Source organism: Lineus longissimus, chromosome 5 (assembly GCF_910592395.1).
Source record: "Lineus longissimus chromosome 5, tnLinLong1.2, whole genome shotgun sequence".
In the NCBI taxonomy this organism is placed as follows: Eukaryota; Metazoa; Nemertea; class Pilidiophora; order Heteronemertea; family Lineidae; genus Lineus; species Lineus longissimus.
The window spans coordinates 92,294-118,295 of record NC_088312.1 but is presented as its reverse complement, the minus strand read 5'-3'; the positions used below and the strand labels follow the sequence as shown (position 1 = coordinate 118,295).

General features: G+C 41.5%; 2 protein-coding genes across 8 annotated transcripts in view; one reads left to right on the top strand and one right to left on the bottom strand.

Annotated features, from left to right (window-relative positions):
- The first annotated feature begins 582 nt into the window (after positions 1-582).
- LOC135487603 (glucose dehydrogenase [FAD, quinone]-like) lies at positions 583-7,497 on the top strand. 2 transcript variants are annotated; one of them, XM_064771554.1, is made up of 11 exons: positions 583-690; positions 2,798-2,937; positions 3,224-3,429; positions 3,676-3,865; positions 4,070-4,323; positions 4,471-4,638; positions 4,899-5,055; positions 5,248-5,414; positions 5,686-5,860; positions 6,048-6,276; positions 6,792-7,497. In XM_064771554.1, the coding sequence occupies exons 2-11, from the start codon at positions 2,811-2,813 to the stop codon at positions 6,940-6,942; spliced, it is 1,824 nt and encodes a 607-aa protein (XP_064627624.1). In that variant the 5' UTR covers positions 583-690; positions 2,798-2,810; the 3' UTR covers positions 6,943-7,497. The 2 variants fall into 2 exon arrangements, with proteins under 2 accessions (XP_064627624.1, XP_064627625.1); XM_064771555.1 differs by lacking the exon at positions 583-690 and adding an exon at positions 1,904-2,025.
- Positions 7,310-26,002, bottom strand: part of LOC135487601 (EF-hand calcium-binding domain-containing protein 4B-like) — a 29,460-nt gene continuing 10,767 nt past the window's right edge. For 2 of the 6 annotated variants that reach the window (XM_064771544.1, XM_064771546.1), the window contains 17 exons: positions 24,087-24,233; positions 22,790-22,880; positions 22,469-22,564; positions 21,964-22,035; positions 19,521-19,636; positions 17,121-17,192; positions 16,898-16,949; positions 16,601-16,630; positions 15,447-15,667; positions 14,794-15,051; positions 14,371-14,475; positions 13,193-13,313; positions 11,600-11,729; positions 11,138-11,334; positions 10,725-10,835; positions 10,453-10,529; positions 7,310-10,325 (listed from right to left, as the gene is read on the bottom strand). In XM_064771544.1, the coding sequence (XP_064627614.1) occupies positions 10,232-10,325; positions 10,453-10,529; positions 10,725-10,835; positions 11,138-11,334; positions 11,600-11,729; positions 13,193-13,313; positions 14,371-14,475; positions 14,794-15,051; positions 15,447-15,667; positions 16,601-16,630; positions 16,898-16,949; positions 17,121-17,192; positions 19,521-19,636; positions 21,964-22,035; positions 22,469-22,564; positions 22,790-22,880; positions 24,087-24,233 (1,990 nt within the window). In that variant the 3' untranslated portion in view covers positions 7,310-10,231. The remainder of the gene's footprint in view (positions 10,326-10,452; positions 10,530-10,724; positions 10,836-11,137; positions 11,335-11,599; positions 11,730-13,192; positions 13,314-14,370; positions 14,476-14,793; positions 15,052-15,446; positions 15,668-16,600; positions 16,631-16,897; positions 16,950-17,120; positions 17,193-19,520; positions 19,637-21,963; positions 22,036-22,468; positions 22,565-22,789; positions 22,881-24,086; positions 24,234-26,002) is intronic. The other 4 variants (XM_064771548.1, XM_064771549.1, XM_064771547.1 and 1 more) reach the window with 4 other exon arrangements.

Genomic DNA, 26,002 nt, shown 5'->3' with positions numbered 1-26,002 from the left:
CGCTGCGTGAGTATAAGGTTAAAATTCATTTCATCACTAATTCAAATTTAAGATACATGTATATACATGTATCTTTAATCAGTATCGCAACTATTCATTGGATTAGAACATGAAGCAAACAATGTAGATGAGGAGAGTTTCATTGACCTTCGTTTATACCGGTTAAGGCCTGACGAAAGACGATATATGATTCTGACACTTCGTCACCCTCCAACATGGATCTACATGTTTTACGAGTTGGACGTCACAAATTTGCTTCCTTCTGATTGGTTGAAAGTTTTGCTGATGTACACTGTGTTGTTGCAGTAAACGTGTTGTGACTGAACACACCCTGCAGGACTGTCTCCTGCTGACCGAGGTGTTCCACTGAACATGCAATTATCTTTACGATTACAACGGCAATGTCTACTATAAACTGGTTCTCCTATTTGTATAGAAGATGTGTTATAATCGTATAATTTTACGCATCGCCGGGCAAGTGAGCCACTTGGTGCTCCACATCCTGAACCTCATGGTCAAAACTCAGTTTAAACATAACCAAGGTATAACATGCCTGAGCAGATATCGAGCAGACAATCAACTGACCTGACCCGACCCAAAAACGAGCGGCACTCCAAGCGCTCTTTGTCGCCTCATGATTATAACCTGGTGGCCTTGGTTAATGATAGACACATCAACAACAACATTAAGGTAAGAATAACGATTCGAATTGCTCTCTCCAGAATTTGTACCGTTCGTTGTTAAATTTCCCCCACCTTCTAGCGCCTGATCGACACTTTTCCAGGGGGATGTTCTACTTCTACACCGGTCCATCTTTATCCGGAACGAGTGGGGCAAGTCGTAGTCACCAGACAGAACCTAGATAGATAGAAAACTTTCTTGAAAATCATCCTTTGGATCATTCTATATACGAGTATATTGAAAGTCATTTGCATTACCAGCTATTGCGGGCCTAGCCAATCAAGCCAATTAGTGCACCTGCTTAATTGGTCCTGGCAAGCCCAATGGAAAATGCATAGGAAATATCAATAAAGTTGGCTTTTTGGGCGGGGTGTTAAAATAATCCCAACTCCCGACTTCTGACACAATTCTATATATGTCTAGGTATTTACTGGCAAAATTTGGAGTGATTTGGATGGATATTCGATGAGTCCATCTATAGGTTGAAAATTTTGGTAATCTGTAATGCTTGCTTCACTCGTAGCCCGTAGTGTAAATTCCTGAGAAATTGGGTTTTGGGGGCTTTTCTAGCTGCGTTAGCTCCGAAACTATACATTTGATACAAACTCCCGACTTCAGACGTGGTTGATATAACTCTTAGGATTATATTCCCAAGATTTCAGCTTTATTGGAGAAAAATTCATAGTGTAGGCCTAAATGGGGGGTTGAAAATTGGAGGATTTTCAAATTTTTTTCCCAACAAATATGCGAAAAATATTACTTTCCACCTAGAAGTAATCAAAATTTCGCAAACTATCATAAAGTACTTCCTTGCGACAATCATTTGTGAAGCTTTCCAAACTTTTGGCTGATTTATTTGCCCCTTAATTAGCAAAAACCAAACATTTTAGTTTGCATGCACCAATGCACAGGAGGCTAATTGCCAGATTAATTCACACCTGTCCAATCTCAAACAATAGGAATGACGGAGTCTCCCTCTATTTAAAACGCATGAGGCATGCCATCTTGTTTACGGTTGGTGGCATCGTGAGGTCGGTGGTACAGCTCGTTTATATCACAATCACTATGGCCTATGGTTGTGACATTACGGATCTTTGTTGTATCATGCCAAATAACTAATTACTATGCTCTCCCAGGTCAGTTTGCACGCTGAGCTGCACGAACGTCAGCCAATCAGCTTCTTCCAGCATCCTCACGTGACATGGGGAGCCAATCACGCCTTAGCATGAGCAAGCTCGGTGGCCCAGATTCCTGGGCATCATTCTTGCTCTAGATTTACACGAAGCTACGTCACGTTTTAAATATCACAATTTTCCCTCCCTCCTCTCCCTTTAAGAGGACTTGGTATATATTAGTTTTGCATGTATTTACCTTGGAGTAAGTGGTGGCGGTTTTGCCCCACTCCCGGGCTTTGCCTTTTTAATGGTCCTCATCATGCAGCTGTTCTTGTACTTACTGGTAAATACACCTCATTCATGCTCAGATACAGATGTGCTCATTATGTAAATATTCAAGTTTTCTTCGGGCCTACAATTATCTTATTTTCAATAAATGTCACTCAGTGTCCTTATCATGTCTATATCATTATCAGCTTTCTTGTCAGTTTGTATAGACCGCAACTACAGTTATTCTCTGTTAGGAATGTCACAACCTGGGGACGGTCTGGTCACAATCAGGACTCCAATTACAGTTGTTCTCCGTTGGGACTGTCACAACCTTAGGACGGTCTCCGCTGTCTCTCACAACCTCGAGGGGTCACCACAAAGAGTCCATTGACAAACTTCGTATTTATTAGGAAGGGTGGTCAAGTCCACTAGGACAGGAAAATGTTCACCATCAATAATCTAGGCCACTCTAGTCTAAGCCCCTACATAACAAAGAACTTAGTCAATAGAGTCATTTCTTCCTCTTAGATAACAGATGTACCTTTGACCACAGTGAAATAAATCTATCTCGGCTCGACATTGTCATTACGCACACATATGACCCGACATGACAGAGGTTTGGTCTGCAGTTTTCTACGTAATCCATTTTCAGTCGGACCAAGTATAGATATTTCTTTAATCCATACTTGTTCTGACCCATAACTCTCATGCGATATACTTTCCTTGGTCAGTTGAAGAACAGCCATGCTGAGGAAGCTGTTTTTGTTGGCCATCGTTCATGCCCTGGTGGCAGGCATAGCTTACTGGTGGACCAGGCCCATCAGCCTCCCTCTGAGAGAACAACCAGAGAAGGAATATGATTACATCATAGGTAGGTAACACTGTCACCAAAGACAGGCTGGTCATCCTTCATGCTCTGGTGGTAGGCACAAACTTTGATTGTTTTCATTGCAATTGTTACGAAGGTCCGCATCCCGGACACGCTACGCTGCTTTTTAAATAACATTCACGGCCAGGCCGTTGAGAAGGTGTTGAGAATTGCTTCTGCAATTAGCCTCCCAAATGCGCTGCGATCCCCAAGGTTCTTTCAAGGCCAGGCTCTAGAGCAGGTGTAAAAGATTGTTTCAACAATCGTCCTACTCCACCTTGTCTTTCAGTGGGTGGTGGTGGAGCAGGTTGTGTCCTGGCAAGGCGCCTAACAGAGGACTCCAATAACAAGGTTCTTCTTCTCGAGGCTGGTAACGATGGCACACATAAGAGTCTAGAGGTACCCTTTGATGGTATGCTTCAGCTCCACACCGAACATGATTGGCAGTATAAAACAACTAAGCAGACGAGGGCTTGCTTGGGCATGCCGAATGGGGTAGGTACTAGTAAAAAAAATTTCTAAGTCCAAACATATTTTTCACTGGTTTTTTGTTTTCTGCTCAAAATGAACCGAAATCATCAGTCCCAAAACTTTTTTGACTTTGAACATTTTTCAAAATATTGTATCTGTACTAGTTAGTACCCTGTCATCAAAGAGCTTATACTAAAGTAGAATGAAAGAATAGAATAAATTATTTGCAGATGATTTGTACTTGAGGTTATCAATCTTTGTATGATTTAGGAATGTCCATGGCCTCGAGGCAAGGCACTGGGTGGATCAACCGCCATCAATGGTATGCTATACGTGAGGGGAAACAGAGCAGACTTTGATGATTGGGAGAAGAACGGAGTCAAGGGTTGGAACTATGAGGAGGTGCTGCCTTACTTCAAGAAAGCGGAGAACATGGTCGATGACAAGTTATCAAAATCACGTAAGTTTGATGAGGGGTGATTCCTTCACAATCTCAACACTACCAAGTATGAGCTGTACCTTTTTCTTGAATTGCCTTGCAAAGTAAACTTCAGTTCTAGAAGTGCACATTGATTGGGTCCGAAATTTTTGTATCGGCAGAATTATACGTCGTTTCCTCTTGGGAATATTAGGACATTGGCACTTGACATTCTTGTCATTTCAGCTTATCGTGGTACCTCCGGTCCCTTCAAAACCAAAGTCACCAAATTCTCTAAGCTTGCTGATGTAGTAATGGATGCACGAGAGGAACTAGGCATGGGAAAGTCTGAAGATTACAATGGCGAAGAGCAGCTGGGCATCCATTACCCGCAGACCAACATCGCGGGCGGGATCAGGGCCAGCACCTCCAGGATGTACCTTTGGCCAGTCATGGACAGGCCAAACCTCCATGTTATTGTCAATGCACAAGTCACAAAGGTATGAGTTGACTGTGATAACTTGCTGAGTTACTATTCTAACTGTCATGATTTGAGTCAATTAGAAAACAGGCACTCATATCGAGACATGTACATGAAGATAAATTCAAGCCAGAATCTAATTGAAGGCCAAAACTTCTATTTCCAGGTTCTCTTTGATGGTAAGACTGCTACCGGTGTCCAGTTCGTCCGAAATGGTACCAAGGTGGAAGTAATGGCTCAGAAAGAGATAATTCTAGCAGCTGGAGCTATTGGGAGTCCTCATCTCCTTTTGCTGTCCGGGATAGGACCAAAGAAACACCTACAGGACGTCGGGGTAAGAAGAACATGTGGATGCCTCATACACGTTCACTTACACAGATATTGCGAAGTTATCTCTTGACACATAACTTCAAGAAGGACAGTGATACATAACGTCCGACCTTAGTGCAATTGATCCATGAGGAACACGTGTGGGAGAATGCGTTTATGGCATCACTGCCTGGGTGGGAATCCCACAGCACAAGGCCAGCCTTGGTCACTCAGACAAATAGACCTCATGTAATTCTCATAGCAAACTGTTTCACTTACTCGCAGGTGCCTGTGGTATCTGAGGTACCAGGAGTTGGAGAGAATCTGAACGACCACTTGACGACCTGGGGACCTGAGACGCTGATCACTGAACCCATCTCACACATTGAGGACGACTACACTGATATTCTGGAGAGGGCCAAGTGGGAACTCTTCAAAGGAGGTAGGTCTATATTGACTCCGCACAGGGAAAGCTTTGCTGACAAGCTGACTGGATTATTGTAAATTACCAAATCGCAGGTAGGCTCAACGTGCAGCAGTCAATGAGAGAATGAATCATTTGGCTTCTGGAGAAATGGGCGACCTTGCCATTTCATTGGACATGGTTGGAGTGACTTTCTTCATCTTACTTCAGGTCTGTACGCCAAAGGCTTCCAGGTTGGCAATATGATTTGGTTTCGTACTAAGTACCAGAATGCATCTAAGACCTGGCCGGACATCCAGATCGAGATTATCCCCAACCTAGCAGGATCAGATGCAGCCGGAAATCATATGAAGTACTACTTGGGACTCGGGGATAAGGTACGTGTGTAGTAGGAATCATTTATTTCAGGTTTGTACGCCAAGGGGAATTTGATCGCCAATGTGATATGGATCCAATCCACATCTCAAAGGGTGACTCATTCGAGGCCTGAACATGGTAGGCCTACTCCCAGGCTTCGCAGGCTCAGATACCGAGGGGTTTCATTTGAAATACCACTTGGGAATTAGGGAGCATCAATACTGTAAACACATCCTAGCATGTCAAGCGTGTCCAATCCCAACTTGAAAACATGCAAACCCTCTTTTCCAGTTGTGGAATGAGTACTACAATCATCGCCGTGGTCACCATGGGTACACCGCCATGATTTACGTGACCCGCCCTACAGCCACAGGCACTATTCGACTGAAGAGCAAGGACCCCATGATCCACCCAGTGATAGACCCAAAATATAATACAGACGACGACATCAACAGACTAGTAGAAGGTGGGTCCAGAGAAGGAGTATGAATAATTCGACAACACAGTCTTCAGCACCTCAATGACCATTATATCAGTTGATACTTGTCAACCCAGTAACCCTCGATGCAATGACGAATCAAGCTTTGGCCATGGGGTTTCTTTCTCTCTTACTGGTTCAAAGTCTAGTTCGTTGTTCATTTCTGTTCCAACAGCATGTCATTTCATGGAGAAACTAGCAAAGACATCACCCCTGAAGAAGATAGGTGCTCGCCTCCGAGACCTTGAGAAGAAGTTCCCAGGCTGTGAGAACCTAGAGGCTGGGACTGATGCGTACTGGAAGTGTGTCATACCAAGGATGACTATGACCATGTACCATGCTTCTGGTTCTGCTAAGATGGGGGCAGCAACCGACCCATTGGCAGTAGTCGATCCGGAGCTCAGGTAGGGACTGCTAACCCTTACCCTAACCCAGAAAAATTTCTAAGTCCAAATATTTTTTTCAATTGTTTTTTTCCTGCTCAAATTGAAGAAACATCATCAGTCCCAAAAATCTTGACTTTGAAAATTTTTTCAGAATTTTTAACTTTTATGAAAAAATTCAACACTGAAAGGTGAAAAAAATTCAGTCCAAATATTCTTTTCAATTGTTTTTTTCCTACACAAAATCAAGAAACAATGTCAGTCCAAAAAATTGTTTGACTAAAGGAAAGGTGAATTCATATTGTAAATATGAAATCACCATGGTAAATCATCATTTCACCATGGTGAATTTGGATTAATTTTCGTAAGGGTACCAAGAAGCACTTCTCTTTGGACGCCACCCTTTACTGCCTGCATGTCCAGAGCCATATCAAGTACAATAAGAATCAACTGCCATACATGTATGTATGAAGCGTACCTTGAATCGCTCAGGATCTCAATGTCATACTGATGTATTTCACTTCTTCTCAATGCAGGGTAAAGGGAGTCAAAAACCTCCGTGTGATTGACGTGTCGGTGATGCCAATTATGGTATCTGGCAACACCCAGGCTGCAACAATTATGATAGCAGAGAAGGCTGCAGATATTATCAGGGGAATCAAGTCTGTGCAGAAAGTCCAACTATGAGACCATCACTTAGTGCGGATTATTAATGGAATCGGGCAAATCAATAGCGGCTCGATACACTGGGGTACCAGCAGAACCAGCTTGGGGCAATTGTTCAGATATAACTATTCGTCAGTTGTTTAGTTTTATATTCATGTAGTTTATATAATGTTAGATCAAGTGAATTGCGTGTTTTTCATAGCTGTCTCTCATTGCTATTTATTGTAGTATTAAAGCCAATAGAATGTAGAATGCTTTCTAAGGAAAAACTATAGACCCCTGACCTTACATGTTCCATTTCAAACTGGCTCTTGGGAAGGCTAATTAAGCCTGATCAAAGTCTAGAATGTTCCTTCCAAGATTCAAATAAACAACGAAAAACTCATCATTTCAAAAAATATTTAATATCTACTTTTATTTGTTTCCACCAATGGTTTTACCTTATAACCACAACCAAACAATTAACATCTGTAAAATAACCAACAAGTGATTTCATTGTCATTTCTCCAGGTTACAGTAACAGGCCTAATTAGCCAACAATAAAGTCAAGTAAGTACGCTCAACTATCAATAACCACCATGGCACTTCAGGCATTTTAATACTGCACCAGATATTGCGGAAGACTAGAGGAACATGGACCTTTGTCAGATAAATCTGGCAAAAGTTAGAGAAACCGTTAATAAGTCAAAAAAAGCCTCCTCCTGGTGAATCTACGATGTTCTAAGACATGAGTAGACTGAGCCAGCTACATGTATCTTCAAGAATTAAGTCCATATCAGATACCATAAAGCGTGGATATAATACCTTCCTGGATTTCGTGAATAACCTAGATTCGCAAAAACCAAAGAAAATTTCAGTTGTTTTCCACAAAACTATAAATCGTGAAAACTAATTTTTTTCTATTTTGTTTGTGAATTAATAAAAGGGAAACCCGTTTCACACAGCTGCTTGAAAATAACGCCTTGTCTATTCTTTTACTCGTACAACTGTAAGATTATTGGAATCATATTGAAATGGACAATATCTTTACCTAGTTTTGTAAAGCACAAAAGCAGAGGAATGTAATGTTGAACATCTGCAGCCATTCAAGCGATTACATTAGAGTAAATAATTCACACAAAATGACCAGCAAACCCGACTAAAGCTGATAAATGTTCAATTTTGGACGGGACTTGGGCTCAAGTAAAACCTCGTCTCGACACAAGCCTTCATATTCAAATATAGTTGATACTCGCATGCATTACATTAAGGCACTGGCGGTAATGCCATTGTCTCTATCACAGATCAAAGAAGAAAAAAATAAACATGGAAACCATCAAAAATGTCATTTAACGTCCTCAGGAAATAACAGCAAATTTGATTATTCAAATACTTCAGTATGACACAACAATTATTATCGGGAAGATCCTGATTTATCTCCACCCAGTTTGAAAGATTTAAATCTTTGACAAAGAGATGCCAAGCATATACATGTAGGGATTCTAGTGGTGACCACCATTGCTGGAGCATGTACATGTAGGGATTCTAGTGGTGACCACCATTGCTGGAGCATGTACATGTAGGGATTCTAGTGGTGACCACCATTGCTCGAGTTCAAAAGTCCAGCCATTGAAACGTAGTATTCGTGGAATGTATATTCATCCCACTTGGAAATATCATAGGACTATTTACTACTTTTGCCCTGACCTTACCCAAGCCCAGTACACACACAAATCTGCCTGAGCTCCAACAGGCTAAAAGTGAGTGTCACATCATAACGAGATAATGATTGGCCTCCTTCCATAATCTAACATCTAACACACCCAACTCCACATATATTTACACATATTTACACATAATGGGTGATATGAATAAAGTCTAGCAAATGCTTTTTTCTAAATCTCCATGTACATTTACACTAGGCCTTCCTGTACAAAACCGGAGTAAAAGCATTTGCTAGTCTTTATTCATATCAGCCATTAACATAACAAACAAGCTCCAATACATAACAACTTGGCAAAGAATAAAACATTCAGGCTCATCCGATTTTGAAATAACACCATAGGAGAAAGTATAGAGTCTTTGAAAAATGGGAATAAAATTGCTTTATCTCTAGTAGTATGTGAATTTTTGGCAAGAATCTTTCAAAACATTGAAGAAGTGGTTGTCACAGCAACAGATAAAGCAATGCATTTTCCAAATAACTGAGCAGGATTTGTCATCCTATGAAATCAAGGTAAGCATGAACTGCTTCCTCCGTTGCAAAGCTTTGACTAGTAACTAAGTGGCGTAACTTACTACATATGAAATCAGGTTAAGCATGAACTGTTTCCTCCGTTGCAAAGCTTTGACTAGTAACTAAGTGGCGTAACTTACTACCAACCACCCACTGATTAAGCTGTATTACTTGTTATCTGGATATGATTAACAGGTGTTGGAATGCTGACCCCTTTCCCAATTAAAAAACCCAAACTGTCAATCCTTGATGAACATCAACCTTTTTATCTTTTTGAATCAACTCTTACAGGCTAAGCACTTTACAGTCAAATGACATTTCATTTCAGACATGAAATGCATTGTAATGTCGGCCTACTATTTCCACATCTGTTTAATTAGACCAACTCGCTTGGTTAAAGTGTCTTACGCAAAGAACAACCGAGTTGAGCTTGTAACATGAGTCAGGTGCTCTAAACACTAGGAATCTCCCTGAATTAAAGACGTTACTTTTTATTACAAAGAGGTTGAGATTGAAGAAGATGTGAAAATGAGCAGAGGTAAAGTATAGACCAACTAGGACTGTTGAAGTGCTGCTGGTTGACGAGTATCATGATTAAGACATCTATCAGGAGCCAACATAACTTTGGCAGTGGGAGAATCTTTTTAAGATGTATTAGCAACTGATATAAAACACACAAGTTCTTCATGACTGAACCGACAGATACAAATGAAATGGGTGTGTATACATAGTGTAACATCAATTGAGCAAATGGACGAGACTAACCATGCTGTTACCAGCTGCCAAATAAGTTCTACTGACTTCTCCTAGGTGTCACAGTAACTCTCTTCCAGATACATACATAGGAGTTTCATTACAAAATGCTAACATGTACGTAGCCAACAGGACATCAATATGCTAAAAACAACAAACACCTATTCACTCATATATAATGGAAGTCGGATTTATGGTCCAGTATCGATGCCACTTTAAAAAATCATGATGACTGCATTTTCAGTTTTGGGCGGATTTCTAAAACAGCAGTGAGTAGTATTTTGTAATGAAACACTTTATTTACAACATGGAATGTTTATTGCACATTTCTGTCTACTCTGACTATGAGCAACACCCTTTCTTTTTCACCCCTTTAGGTGGCTCCTCCAACCTAAGAGCATCTTCTAATTCCTGGTCTTCTTTCTCTCTTAAGAGCCTGAAAAATAGACAAGATCATTATGATTGTAAAGTGAAAGTTTGGATTGAGGGCTGCCTAGTGAGTCAGTTACAACTGTTGGTTTGTTGGATTGTTCATTATCAGAAAGTGATGGCAAGAGTCTTACCTTGATATCGCCTCGACGCATTCTTTAATGTTGTCGCCTGTCTTTGCACTCGTCTCGTAAAATATGGCGTTGTATATCTGAAATGGGTTGAAATTGCACTTGAATTTGACATCTTTTATGGACAAGAGTGTTGCCATCAAAAAGATAAGAAAAGGATACAAAATCAAATTGACAGCTGCCGTAAACTTTATGATTTAAGGTTGTAACATGACAATGGCTATCTTTGAAAGCCTCCCCCGCTAATGGTTAGATAGGAAAACATAGGAACTTACGTCTGCTAACTTTGTGCCGTCCTTCTCCTTGACAACCCGATGCTCATCATTTTGTGCTAGATCTGTCTTATTACCCAGCAGCATCACCACAGTGTTATCTTCAACACCCTCCTGGAAAACAAACACTCATGTCTTCGATAAGAAGTCCCAGGAGGATACAGGGGGGGGCACCCCAAAGGAACAGGACGCAGAATCTCCACACCTGATGTGCCATTTACTGGATTTGTCCCTGATGACTTGCACATCTGATGAGAACTCCCAAACCTCGACTAAGACCAAGTATCCGAAATCATGATAGAGAGAAGAAAGAGGCCTGGTTGACCTATTGATGAAGCTGATTTGAAGTCTATGTAATGGCTGCTAAGACTGGTCTCTAGGCCTGGATACAGAATGTTTTCAAACTACATGCTTACCTGAACACTAACCATCCAGTTTCTAACATTCGTGAAGGAAGACTCGGACGTGACATCATACATGACAATCACACCATCTGCCTTTCTAAAGTATTGCTTTGTTATGCTCCTGAAGCGTTCCTGGCCGGCCGTGTCCCACAGCTGTAAGGCTATCAGGTGTTTATCAACTATCACATTCTTGACTTGGAAATCAACACCTAAGAAAGAGACAGGTTAGAAATCTACATCAGCAGGAATATTGATTGTCAGTAGTAACGCCAAAGTTGTGTATTTTTTGGAATTTAACGTCACATGCACACATTCATGGAAAGTGCTCTGGTCTCTAGTCTGAACTCTCACGAACACTACTGTAAGGTCTCCGTGCCACATTTCTTCTTCCTGTGGGGCACTGGAGTATTCTTACTGCCAAAGCAAGCATTCCCACAATCTGCAGCTTTAATTGTTGGTAGAAGCTGAACTCACCTATTGTTGCACTGAAGCTGTCTTTAAATGCGTCATTGCAGAATCTGTAAATAAAACTACTCTTGCCAACTCCCGAGTCACCGACGAACACGACTTTGAATACACGTTCTGGGGTGGTAGGAATGACCTCCTGAAAGACAACAGACTCATCAGTCATCGTAACAAGAAGCAAATGGGTCAACATTTTTGGTCATGCAAAGCTTTCAACAAGTGTTATGTTTACTCTGTACTAGCATGCATGAATGCAGATTCAGCAGAGTCAGAAATAGCAATGACAAATGTCGATCATGATTCTATTTGTATTAGTATCATGGATGGTACCTAACTTTTAAAACATCCGAGTTGTTTGAATTGAGAAGATGCAAAAGATTTAGAAACAAGCTGTTGTCAATCAACAAAGTAGGCCTAAATGTAAGTGATAAGCAGTAATGAAAATGCAACTGAAAACATTCACAAGAAATGCAGATTTGAAAGCCAAGTTCTTGTCCACGCATAACAGCTGGATATCAAGAATCTGTAAGAAATGAGGAGAGCATGAGGGTGTACCTAGCTCAGACCCATAGAATATGAGACACTTTCAACAGACAGCCAAACAAGAAGAAGACATAATTGCAATGATAGGAAGCATGCCCATATTCTGTGACACCAAAAAAACCCAAGACACTTACACCACGGCGTGAGTACCACCAATAACGTACTACTCGGACCGATAAGGTTCGGGCACCTTATAATCAAGGGCCATCATCGAGGCAGTGCAAGCGATAAAGGATTTCCAAGAGCTCAACATATATTTTTCAAGCAGTCCAGGCCCCATTGATTGAACAACTTTTCTCACCCTGCCAAATATATAACCAGTAACTGAAATGCTCCATTGAGACAAGACATCCAGAAAGTACACATACACTATACAGACACAAGAGTACATGTACACACACTAGCCAATAGGATGCATGAGGGTACTAAACTATGGCACTCAAGCAGATTAACTCTGAGGTAATCAATTCATACACAACACTAAATAAAGCCATTTACTGATTATTGTACTTCTATTCCCAGACACAATCCAGTCAAGATTGCAATTTAACTGTAGCAAAAGCTGATAAAAATACAGGTTGAAATGTGAAGGAGACTTGTTTAGAACTTTCTACCCCAGTTCTATCTTGACGCTTTCTACGCATATGTGGTGTCAAGCTGAGAAACTCGACCTCCTAAAGATGAAGAGTGAGGAGGAGATTTAGTCAGTAGAAAGATAAAGTGATTCTAGCGTTTCACCCATAGGCCATGGAGGACATGGAAGACTGCATACATGTACTTGTAATTCCTCATTCTAGTTACTCTGACCAAGTATATGTAATCAAACCAATTTTTAAGGTGTGGTACATTACTACAGATTTCTACAATTACCAACACTATACACTGACCAAACCATTGGATAGGACAAAGGACGGACAAAAAAAGATCCGAATTTACATTAACAGTCAGCGAGAGAAAGGATCAATGAACAAAGACTCTGGATAAGACAGAGACAAGTTGTCACATTATGCTAGCGTAGTTTATGTGCCTCTTTAAGATGTAACCCTCGTGCACACTTACTGGCAACTCTACAGGAGAAACATCAACAGAGCCCCCTACTGGTTGTCCACGTGGTGAATCGGGAACTGGGCGGTTCTCATAGTCATCGTCATCTGACTCTGGCCCGTAACCATTAGGACTCCTGCAAATGAGAAACAGTAAAAACATGGGAATGGAGAATGTTTGAGAAGGTATTTGGGCCCAGTGTTACACTTCATTTGATTATAGGATGATCTAGGCTGATATTTGAGTTATCTTTGATATCAGAATGGATGAGAACAAAGTGTGGTTAAACTAGCATCATCAGACATTAGCAACCGGAGAGTTGGATCATGACAAGACCTATTGACAAAAAATGCTAGCAAAACCAGCATTATGAGGTAATGCCCATGTTCACAACCAGCGAGTTCAATCATGACATGGACCTCTTGATAAATATTAGGCCTTCGCACGAGAAATAAAGACAGAAAAACAACCGAGATTATAACATATTTCACCAAATCCAATACAAGTAATAAGTATATGGACACAGAGGATACAAAAGACACTTACCATTACAAGATTCTATGACCAAGTGAACTAATAGAGAAAGTCATGGAGGTGCAAAAAGATCATACTTAGATCTGGCATATACTCGAGAAAGATAGGGAAGGCTCCTTACCTACTGTACTTATAATAGTAAGCTTTCCTTTTTTTACTATGATGTCTACTGAAAGAAATAGTGCTCTTGCAATAACTGCTTGGATGGATTTTAGTCAATCAGTGACACTGTGAGTGGTGCAATCCCCAATGATCTGTCGGGCAACTGCTGTTATACATCTATCAACAGATCTAATGGACACCCTCACATTAACATCCATCTATCAACAGATCTAATGGACACCCTCACATTAACATCCATCTATCAACTGATCTAATGGACACCCTCACATTAACATCCATCTATCAACAGATCTAATGGACACCCTCACATTAACACCCTTAAGAATTAAAGTTACATCCAAAAGTTTGACAGAGTATCATCAAAGCATAAACATTCTAATCTACAAGCTGGGTTTACTCCAAAGATTGCATACCCATGCGTAAATCATCTATAATGGTCTACATGTTTAAGCCAACTCGATCACCCATCACACTAGAACACAAAATCACCAAGCGTATTCACTAACATGAGTGAGAGCAACTACTGGTGTTAATACCTTCTAGTTTTCTTATCTCGTCTTTGCCTTGGACTTCCCTCCATGCTGTCTGAATCACTGTATTGCTGATTGCGTTTTGGTGGCACCCGTAAACTGGAATATTGTCTGAAATAGCAGGGGTGGGGGGGTTAATTACAGGGAAGGGGGGGGGGTGGCAGTAACGTACCTTTCAAATTAGTTATATACAAGGTCAAACAACTAATGGTACTGGTATAAAGATGAATAAATGATCCTGTGAAGTACAGTAGGTTATTGTGAAAGTCATCAGGATTCAAATCAGGCAAATTTTGATACAGTTTTTTTGTAAAGAACTTGAATGTCAACTTCTCAGGCACCCATTTTAGCCTCTTATTTCTGATCAGAAGAAAACATGATATTAAATTGACATCCCAATTCAATAAAGGAGAAAATTAAAATATGCACCTGTCATTTCTTGAAAATGATCTGCCAGATTCATTATCACTACTCGTCACATCATCCATGACACTTGCTGATACTCCCGGCAGCAAATCTAACGACTGATACCGCCTAAAACTATTGCGACGCCGCCTATCTTCAAACGGAGCCATGTTTCCATTGTCTTGGACAACATGGAACTGAGGCTGGTTGGCAGTGTTGTGTTCAATGAGAGTATCATCACATTCTATGTCATCTTCTTCATCAATATCTTCTGACATGCGTCTGGTTAGCAAAAGTAGGCCTTGTGATTAGTAAGCAGCTAATTCCTCAATGAGATACATAGCATGACTATTTACAATATAGGTGTGATCAAAAGCTTACATGCATATTTACATGCTGAATCGTGGAATGTGATTGCATCCAATTCAGTGGTGAATTCTACAGCAGTATAATACAGAGTATGACTTGGCATCTGACAAGTGTAATGAACATGATACATTCCCATTGACAAGTGTAATGAACATGATACATTCCCATTGACAAGTGTAATGAACATGATACATTCCCATTGCAAGAAATCTCGTAAACTACCAAAGGACTTTGCAGTGTTGAACAGTTGCAGTAGGGAGGACATATTGCTTGGGATCTACGATATCATTAAGAAGCAAACTTCTCACCTCGAAGATGGTTCATCAAAGTAATTGGACAATATGGATCCCTGTTTCACGAAGGCACTTCTCTTGGACTGTGTGTCTTGACGTGACAGAGTACTGTATGTCATGCCCTTCTTGCTGCTGTCACTGCCATCCACTGTGTCTGCAGCTGCTTGGCCCTCCCCCTGCTTACCTGGAGCTGTCTCATTGCTACCTCTCGTGTCTGGGGCTCGTTCTCCCAGTGTCTGCAAAGGCCATTGACCAAATCAATTCTCTTGTAAAATACTAGTATCAGTAATATTACAGTGGCACAAACCATCAAGGTAATCTATAAATGTATAATACCATAATGCACACAGCTGATGCCTATGAGAAGCAGCTCCCTATGGACTTAATCAGGTGATCAAAGATTCATTTACAAGCCAAGAACATCCACAACAACATTTACACCTTACATGGAAGTTCCTTGATGACTACACTAAGGGGGCAAATCTGTTCTACCGAGGGACTAATTCGAAAATCATCAATTAGTTATTTTGCGATATCAATGACGACTCGATTGTTGTCAAAGGAGGATCTAAGCCGATAAAATACCTTCCACGTAATTGTTGCAAATGGGTATATGAGTAAAACATGAGAGAGTGTGGTCCATGCAGGAGGAATGTTCACAACATCAGCGCACAGTGCTCATCATAATGCTCTATGTTCTAAACTGTACATTTGAGAAAACGGCTACTGGAAAGCATGCAGACCACTAGTATCAGAAAGTAACCCAAAACAACAGGCAATGAGGAAACTGTGAAAGAGTCTACATGCTTTGAATGTGACTTGCAACCACCAAACATACCATCTCCAGCCAATATGACTTCCTCTTTTCCAGTGGAATTACTCTACCATAAAATGTGAGAGAAACTCTAACTCTATTTCACCAGTTGCCCATACAGAGCATTTGCCTCAGCATTCCAGAGCCTTTTGGGGATCAGCTTGTCATGAAATCAGACAACATTCAAACTTTGACCAGAGAACTTCTCAGTCAGCTGGTGACTGAATCCCTAACTTCTGTTTTCAATTTGCTTGGGCCAAGGGAGACTTGATGCTGGTGACAGCTATCTAATGGAGTTAGAGTTACTATCACCATGAAGGGAAGGTGAGCTACATGGATTGTAATGGTAGAGTACCTGCATCTCCTGCTGCAAACTAGAGTTGCCCTAATAGAAACAGAACACAGTCATATTTGGCAAACAGATCAAAGTAGAGCCACGACAGCATATGATCTTTTTGAATGGAGTTTTGAAATATCAGTCCTCTGGTTTGTAAGTAGGACCATATTACATAGCAATGATCACAATATAGTGACACAAACATCAAAAACACAAGACCGACAAGAGGTCAGGAAGACATTTCATGTCCAGCCTGATGCTAGACATGATTGACACTTTATAAATGATTGTCACAGACACTTCCTCAATACTTACAAATTTGAGCCATGATTCTTCTTTTTCATCTTTAAGTTTCTTATTAACCTCTCTGAAAGTGAACAGTAAACTTCACATGAGGAACGGCCTGTTGCAAAGAGAGGAACGAAATGAGGTTATCAGCCAAATGCAGATTGGAAGTAAGGAATTGTCTCATAGGCCCAATCTTGCTGGCCCATGATTAGGAGTAGGCCTATGATAAACAAACCTGTCTTTTACTTACCTAAGCATATCAAGCTGTTTGACTAGTGATTCTCTCTCCAAGGCGATACCCTCAGATATCTGGAACGCATTCCTGAAACAACATTGAAATATGCTATAAGACAAGAGCTGTCTCATTGCTACAATTGACAATTCTCAAATACATGTATTCTCAAACCCACAGTGAGACCGTGTTCAGTTTTGTCCTGATAAGGGAACTAGCTGGTGAACACTTTGGGTTAACAAGAACAGAATGGATCAACATTAACCATTCTATGTTTCTTTATGTTATTGGTTTTAACCACAGGGTACAGGATGAAGGAGTAGAAACAGAAAAGCTGAATATTGTTAAGTTGAAATCAAATCAAACAAAAACCAAGGTTTAAACAGTATTTAAAAAATGAATGATAAAAAGAACATAATAAGTGAAAAATGAAATGAATGAGTTACCCTTTATAAACCTCAATAGATCAATTGTAATACCTGCCACAGCACATTGCCACCATACATTGTACTGCAATGGGCAAGGCCATTACCATATTGCAACTGGCACTTAAAGGGTTAAGTTTCTGTCCAATTCCAAAATTATTCTAAAAGGATGAGATGGCCGCCACCACAAAAAAAGCAACTGGTTCAGATTAATCAGCAACACCCATTATTGAATGTTGCCTCCAGTAAAGAGTTTGTCATGTGTACCAAGCTTAACCCTTCTCATGCCATGTTTGCAACATGACATGACGGCTCATATATGTGCTACATGACGGCTCATATATGTGCTACATGACGGCTCATATATGTGCTACATGACGGCTCATATATGTGCTACATGACGGCTCATATATGTGCTACATGACGGCTCATATATGTGCTACATGACGGCTCATATATGTGCTACATGACGGCTCATATATGTGCTACATGACGGCTCATATATGTGCTACATGACGGCTCATATATGTGCTACATGACGGCTCGTGCTGTTGTCCCATGATGACTTACCACAGTACCCCAAGTTCACTCATTTGCAAAACAAGGCTTTGCTTTAAAACACTCCGTCGTCTGCAAGTAACATTTCATATCTTATTTTCTCATGGGATGACAGTCTGCTGCCCAATCACAGCAGGTTTAACTTCCCATAATCGTACACTTAATAGTATTTTGTACCCCAGTGACTCCACAGCAGTACCTTGTAACATCAACAGATCATCAGATCATAAGAGACATGATATGGGCTGACAGGTTACTGGATGAGTGCATGGAAAAGAAACGTCACATGTGTAAGGGTTGAGCACTGCACACATGACAGAGATGATGAAGGTCTAAAGGAAAATGTTAACGGGAAAACGAAAAAAACTAGTGTCTGAATATGATTACATGTCAATGCTGAAAATAGGGAATGATGATGTGCAATTATTGAATGAAGTCAGATAAGAGTGGTGCATCTTTATAAACTAAACAAAATTTACCAATAACTTTACCAATGGAACCTAAATATAAAGTGACCATCAGTGGAAGGGAAATGAAAGGTCGGCCTGTTTCAAGACTAGGTCCGTCAATAGGTTAGAATATTTAATCAAAATATTTCAAACGATTAGTCAGTAAGTTAGCAATCAGGTTCGGAAATCATGGGCCCATATACATGACAATCTCTGTTAGTACTTTGTTCCCTCTACCACGCGTACCTTTGTCTTTCTAATAATAACCTAAATGTTCAAGACAAAATAACAGAATGATAGTTATTACCCAGTCAAACAACAAAGAAAAGTTGACCTTCCACTTTCCAACTTCATTTTGAGTAAAAAAAAAGTGAAAAAAAAGTTTGTACTTAGAAATATTTTCAACAGTCAGTCAGTTCAAAATTTAGAAAAATTTTCAAAGTCAAAAAAGTTTTGGGACTGATGATATTGGTGATGTTGGTTCATTTAGAGCGAAAAGAAAATTTGTACTTAGAAATTTTTTCAGAAGTCATTAAGTTCAAAATTTTGAAAAAAATTCAAAGTCAAAAAAGTTTTGGGACTGATGATATTGGTGATGTTGGTTCATTTTGAGCAAAAAAAGTGAGAAAAAAATTTGTACTTGAAAATTTTTTCAGAAGTCAGTCAGTTCAAAACAGATCAGCAGTTGGATAGATGGAAGTTCAATGGATGACCCACACCCGACTGGTTAGGAAGTGAATCCAGATTTGAGGGTGAAGAGGTAATCACTAGCAACCAAGTAAAGGAGCAGGGGATCCACACTCATGAATTTGGCTTCGATAGAACTGTGATAGGTTTATGGCAAGTAACTGGTGGTCAAGCTGGATGTAAATACAGAGCACCCCACTGAGAATAATGCCAACAGTTGCATTAGAGTGCAATCCAATCACTTTTAGGCCCCCCCCCTCTCCCTACACTGAGTATGTGTAAGTGTCATCAAGCCTCACCTTGCTCTATCCCTCTTCTCATCTTTCTGCTGTCTCCGCAGCTGGTCTATATACGTCTGACTCTCTTCAAGGTTGATCTGAGAGTCTTGCAGCTCATTTTCAATCTCCATTTTTTCCTGAAAGATTGAAACAGCCCATATTAGTGTTTGGCAAATATTTCTTGCTGTTCCTGAGATTCACATTTCCTTATTCCTGAGATTCACATTTCCTTATCTTCCATGTCAATTCCATGATTGGAAGTGCAGATCTAGTGAGGACCTTGGTAAATAGATGCCTTCTCTTTGACAGAATGGAAGCTAGGGGTGTCTACTATAGAAGCTTATGCCACATCATAGAGGTGACTTGGACTTCTAGGATGTTTGGTTTCAACAAAATGTCGAAAAAACATATATGGAGAAGTATAAATGCTGTAAGATCACTCCATGGAAAATCAAACATCTACTAAAGAATGAAAGGTGTTAGCCCGCAAAATAAAATTTAAAGGTGGTTTGGGTTGAAACAAAAATTCCTATCAAACAATTTCTACATGAAAACAACAGCTCAGAAGGAATAAGACCTGAACATGTGAAAAAAGAGATCTAAAGCTGCAGCAAGGATGAGTTTGTGGGCCTGTGGTATAGTAGGTATATGCTGTGATTGAACTGGAGCTGCTCAGAGAGCTTAAGCCTGTCACAGCTATCTATCCAATCACTCCATATCCTTCAATGGATCATGTACACATGTCCAGCAGAGAGATACCCAATGAAAAAGTCAATGATTAAAATGCTGACATCACTATGTGCTGGAGAGATTTCAGAATTGTCCAATAAGTGTATTTTTATTATAGACCTTATAACAAATGACAGCTGAATCGTTTCACAAGAGCAGGTATAGCTTGTTCAATATTGAGGGCATTCTTTGTAGATGGTATAATAAAAGTGCCTCTCACAGTAACAATCCATAATTGGTCTTTGTAAGGATAGAATTTAGTTCAGTTCCATTCAAATAAACTTGTAGTCTTGCGGAACTGACCACTATGGACAGTGGGATGCCAAAGTGTTCAGGAGAGGGAGGAGTGCAAACACTATTCTGAAGAATAAGACCAGAACACTGGCTGTGGCCCACAATGCTGATGAGGATCGGCCCACAATGCTGATGAGGATCGGCCCACAATGCTGATGAGGATCGGCCCACAATGCTGATGAGGATCGGCCCACAGTGCTGATGAGGATCAGCCCACAACGCTGATGAGGATCGGCCCACAATGCTGATGAGGATCGGCCCACAGTGCTGATGAGGATCGGCCCACAGTGCTGATGAGGATCGGCCCACAGTGCTGATGAGGATCGGCCCACACTGCTGATGAGGATCGGCCCACAATGCTGATGAGGATCGGCCCACAATGCTGATGAGGATCGGCCCACAATGCTGATGAGGATCGGCCCACAATGCTGATGAGGATCGGCCCACAATGCTGATGAGGATCGGCCCACAATGCTGATGAGGATCGGCCCACAATGCTGATGAGGATCGGCCCACAATGCTGATGAGGATCGGCCCACAATACTGATGAGGATCGGCCCACAATGCTGATGAGGATCGGCCCACAATACTGATGAGGATCGGCCCACAATGCTGATGAGGATCGGCTCTAATATTTAGTTCAATGCGAAGCTACCAAACATAGCTCAAGCACAGGATGCTGAAAACGACAACATTGAATGAGAAGCCTTGCAGTCAGAGACAGCAGCATTGCTTCTAAAGTTTCCTGGCCGATCACACGCCAGCTGAATCATTACAAATATTGCGACTCCCAAGGCATTTTTTACTTGTAATATGGTCCCTGATCATTTTTCCCTGCAGCGATATTGCACTGCTCATAAAAGTATCTATTATGATGCAAGTCATACAAAGTAGGAAGACTATTAAAAATCTATCTGAAATTAAGATCTTTGGTCGCACAGCAAGAAAATTTAGAAGCAATACCATCAAGTTTAGCTTCAGTAGCTTCTAAACTATAAGCTCAAAATCAATTAAAAAATCACTCACCCTGAGTATACCAATAAATGCCTGATTGCAAAAGAAAGCCTCAAATTTGAACAAAATGAGCCAGAAATTATCTTCAGCGCAATTTGATGGTATTGCCTCAAGAAGTTTTCATTGTACAAACTATAGTGTCGCAAAAAACGTTGAAATGTAAAACAGTAACTTGAGACAATGATAATCTATTTTTCAAATTCAACAGTGGCAGCATTCAGCCTTCATGGGTACTCACCTTGGGCTGGATGTCTACACTTTCAGTCAAGTCAGTTGGAAGAGAACAATCCAGGCACATTTTAGACCTTGATCAGTCAAAATGAATGACAGGTGGAAACTTATGGTTGTCAGGTTGTACCATAGTATGGCCGCATGACTTTGTGAGTCTTTCTAGAGAGTTTTCACTGAAGACAACACTTATACTCACTTTTAACAGTCGGTCGTTCTCTTGTTTTGTCTCGGCGTCCATCATATTTAGATATGCCAACTTTTTCTCCATCTGAAAAATCCTAATCAGCTTTACTGATATGAAAAGGATGATAGCAAATGAAATGGGGCTAATAAACGAAAGTTTAAATGTACCATTCTAAAATTGGCTTTTGGTGCCCACAAAAGGGGCCTGTAACATTGACCTCATGAGAATCCATGATGAGCCAGATGAATACAACAGGGGAAGAAAGAGTCGTCTTCAATGCTGGTATTAACTGGTGTACCTCTGGTGAGAACCAACTACACAGAGAAAGTAAAGGAGCCAATTTCTAAGTACAAATATTTTTTCACTTTTTTTGCTCAAAATGAACCAACATCACCAATATCATCAGTCCCAAAACTTTTTTGACTTTGAAAATTTGAAAGTAGCTAGTGCAGATGTACAGTTTGTGTTGTGTCACAATCTAACAATCACACAACAACTTGGCTGCATATTCACTTACATCACCATGTTTGTTTAATAATTCTTGTAACTGTTTATCTTTCTCAATCAGCTCCCTCTCTAACTCATCTTTCAGCTGCCTCTCTCGCTGCTTCTCCTAAAAAGACGACGTTCATGTTAAACTGTTCACCATAAAGACCAACTAATCGCTAGTAGTGATACAAGTAAACAACTTAAGGAAGAATAGACAAAACATGTTGCCCGATTCAACAATGATCTCATCCTCTGGCAAACAGGGCCTACAACACCGAATATTGCCTTTGCCAAAGTGTTTCATGAGGCGAGAAAGGACTAGAGACAGAAACTCAACACTAATACTCACAGCTTGTAATATTCTCTCTTTCTCAGCTTTTATTTGATTTTCCATCTCATCATAGAGTCGCCGCACTTCTTCGTCATGAGTGACTGCTTTACTGAAGTGAAATGAGTCGGGCGAGGGATCAACAGGGAGTATGAGGAATACACTTGGAAAAAGGCCCTGTCACTGACATGGTCAACCAGGGGGATACAGTGGAAAAAGGCCCTGTCACTGACATGGTCAACCAGGGGGATACAGTGGAAAAAGGCCCTGTCACTGACATGGTCAACCAGGGGGATACAGTGGAAAAAGGCCCTGTCACTGACATGGTCAACCAGGGGGATACAGTGGAAAAAGGCCCTGTCACTGACATGGTCAACCAGGGGGATACAGTGGAAAAAGGCCCTGTCACTGACATGGTCAACCAGGGGGATACAGTGGAAAAAGGCCCTGTCACTGACATGGTCAACAAGGGGGATACAGTGGAAAAAGGCCCTGTCACTGACATGGTCAACCAGGGGGATACAGTGGAAAAAGGCCCTGTCACTGACATGGTCAACAAGGGGGATACAGTGGAAAAAGGCCCTGTCACTGACATGGTCAACCAGGGGGATACAGTGGAAAAAGGCCCTGTCACTGACATGGTCAACCAGGGGGATACAGTGGAAAAAGGCCCTGTCACTGACATGGTCAACCAGGGGGATACAGTGGAAAAAGGCCCTGTCACTGACATGGTCAACCAGGGGGATACAGGTAGGCCTATGATCAGGATTGGAACCAAAATAGAAACTGTACAGCTGGGGTTAAACAACGTCAGCAGATGCAGCATTTGTTCCTGAGGATGCCTACACCTAGATCCACACAATACTAACCTTTCACATACCGTACTTGAGAGATCAAGCTTCGGCCAAGAATGAGAAGTGGTTCATTATAACTATGTCATCCACACCCGATAGGTCAGCAGGTTGATATGACCTGGACAAATACCTCTATTGATTGAAGTGAGACTTGATAAGAGACAAACCATATGTTTTCTGGCGTACTTGTTGATATGGCCTATTTGAAATAAGTTAGGACTGAAAGGAATGGTAACTTAATATTCTCACTAACCCTTGGCCTTACTGTCAAAAGTGTTTTCAAACTTGAGTACTGTCTCATATTACTAAAGCCGTGCTAAGATTCGCTCACCGCGTCTAACCTGACAGGGACGAGGAGAGCCTTTTTGTATCACACTTTGGGAGGGTTAACTATTTAAAGTTGCTTTATGTCTGCTCATCAATGCTACACTTTCACACCCCAGGATAACAAGAGATCAACTCACTTCCTAAGTACATTTTCCAAGTTTTCATAATCTGATTGTGTCCGCTTCACTTCTGATGTAATCTTAGTGAGGAAATCCTCAAACTGTGACAACATCTCTGGTTCGTCTCGTCTCAACCGCAGCCATAACTCTTTAACCGATGATTGGCTGGAAGAAAACACAATAGGAATGCTACATCTTGCTATTTTCTTCACTGATGGATGAAATAAAAACTTCTTTACTGAGGAAAATCATTCCAAAGCCTTCATGTAATTCACAACTAAAGTTTTAACTACTCTGCTGCAATTAACCTTGGACTAAATCTGAATTCATACATCACACAGAACAGCCAAGACGAAGTGGAGGCCCAGTCAACCTACGGCTCTAAGGAAAGCTGACTCTTGTGACATTGGGGCCCATCAAAAGCAACATGGGCATGGCTGATATTCCCTTAGTTCTGTTCTGCTGCCATCATATTTGAACTAAAGCCCAATCAATTTTATGACCAGAATAAGAAGTTATTGACAATATTGAATAATCATACAAGCCACTACATTCAAAACAATATTCACACCAAAGTATCAAACTGACATGCAGAATGAAAGACCCTCTGAAGTCATCTGTAACTGTTCACAGATGAAGAGGCTGTGGGTGATTGAGCTGAAGAGCTGGAGAGGGGATACAGATGAAGAGGCTGGGGGTGATTGAGCTGAAGAGCTGGAGAGGGAATACAGATGAAGAGGCTGGGGGTGATTGAGCTGAAGAGCTGGAGAGGGGATACAGATGAAGAGGCTGTGGGTGATTGAGCTGAAGAGCTGGAGAGGGGATACAGATGAAGAGGCTGGGGGTGATTGAGCTGAAGAGCTGGAGAGGGAATACAGATGAAGAGGCTGGGGGTGATTGAGCTGAAGAGCTGGAGAGGGAATACAGATGAAGAGGCTGTGGGTGATTGAGCTGAAGAGCTGGAGAGGGGATACAGATGAAGAGGCTGGGGGTGAGTGAGCTGAAGAGCTGGAGAGGGGATACAGATGAAGAGGCTGTGGGTGATTGAGCTGAAGAGCTGGAGAGGGGATACAGATGAAGAGGCTCGGGGTGATTGAGCTGAAGAGCTGGAGAGGGGATACAGATGAAGAGGCTGGGGGTGATTGAGCTGAAGAGCTGGAGAGGGGATACAGATGAAGAGGCTGGGGGTGATTGAGCTGAAGAGCTGGAGAGGGGATACAGATGAAGAGGCTGGGGGTGAGTGAGCTGAAGAGCTGGAGAGGGGATACAGATGAAGAGGCTGTGGGTGATTGAGCTGAAGAGCTGGAGAGGGAATACAGATGAAGAGGCTGTGGGTGATTGAGCTGAAGAGCTGGAGAGGGGATACAGATGAAGAGGCTGGGGTGAGTGAGCTGAAGAGCTGGAGAGGGGATACAGATGAAGAGGCTGTGGGTGATTGAGCTGAAGAGCTGGAGAAGGAATACAGATGAAGAGGCTGTGGGTGATTGAGCTGAAGAGCTGGAGAGGGGATACAGATGAAGAGGCTGGGGGTGAGTGAGCTGAAGAGCTGGAGAGGGGATACAGATGAAGAGGCTGTGGGTGATTGAGCTGAAGAGCTGGAGAGGGGATACAGATGAAGAGGCTGTGGGTGATTGAGCTGAAGAGCTGGAGAGGGGATACAGATGAAGAGGCTGTGGGTGATTGAGCTGAAGAGCTGGAGAGGGGATACAGATGAAGAGGCTGGGGGTGATTGAGCTGAAGAGCTGGAGAGGGAATACAGATGAAGAGGCTGGGGGTGACTGAGCTGAAGAGCTGGAGAGGGGATACAGATGAAGAGGCTGGGGGTGATTGAGCTGAAGAGCTGGAGAGGGAATACAGATGAAGAGGCTGGGGGTGATTGAGCTGAAGAGCTGGAGAGGGGATACAGATGAAGAGGCTGGGGGTGATTGAGCTGA

Excerpts from the sequence above, each read along its gene's own strand:
- LOC135487603 (XM_064771554.1), top strand. The coding sequence starts at position 2,811 with ATGCTGAGGAAGCTGTTTTTGTTGGCCATCGTTCATGCCCTGGTGGCA. Across the intron at positions 3,430-3,675 it reads GCTTGGGCATGCCGAATGGG|GAATGTCCATGGCCTCGAGG; the intron begins GTAGGTACTAGT and ends TGTATGATTTAG. Across the intron at positions 5,056-5,247 it reads GTGGGAACTCTTCAAAGGAG|GTCTGTACGCCAAAGGCTTC; the intron begins GTAGGTCTATAT and ends ATCTTACTTCAG.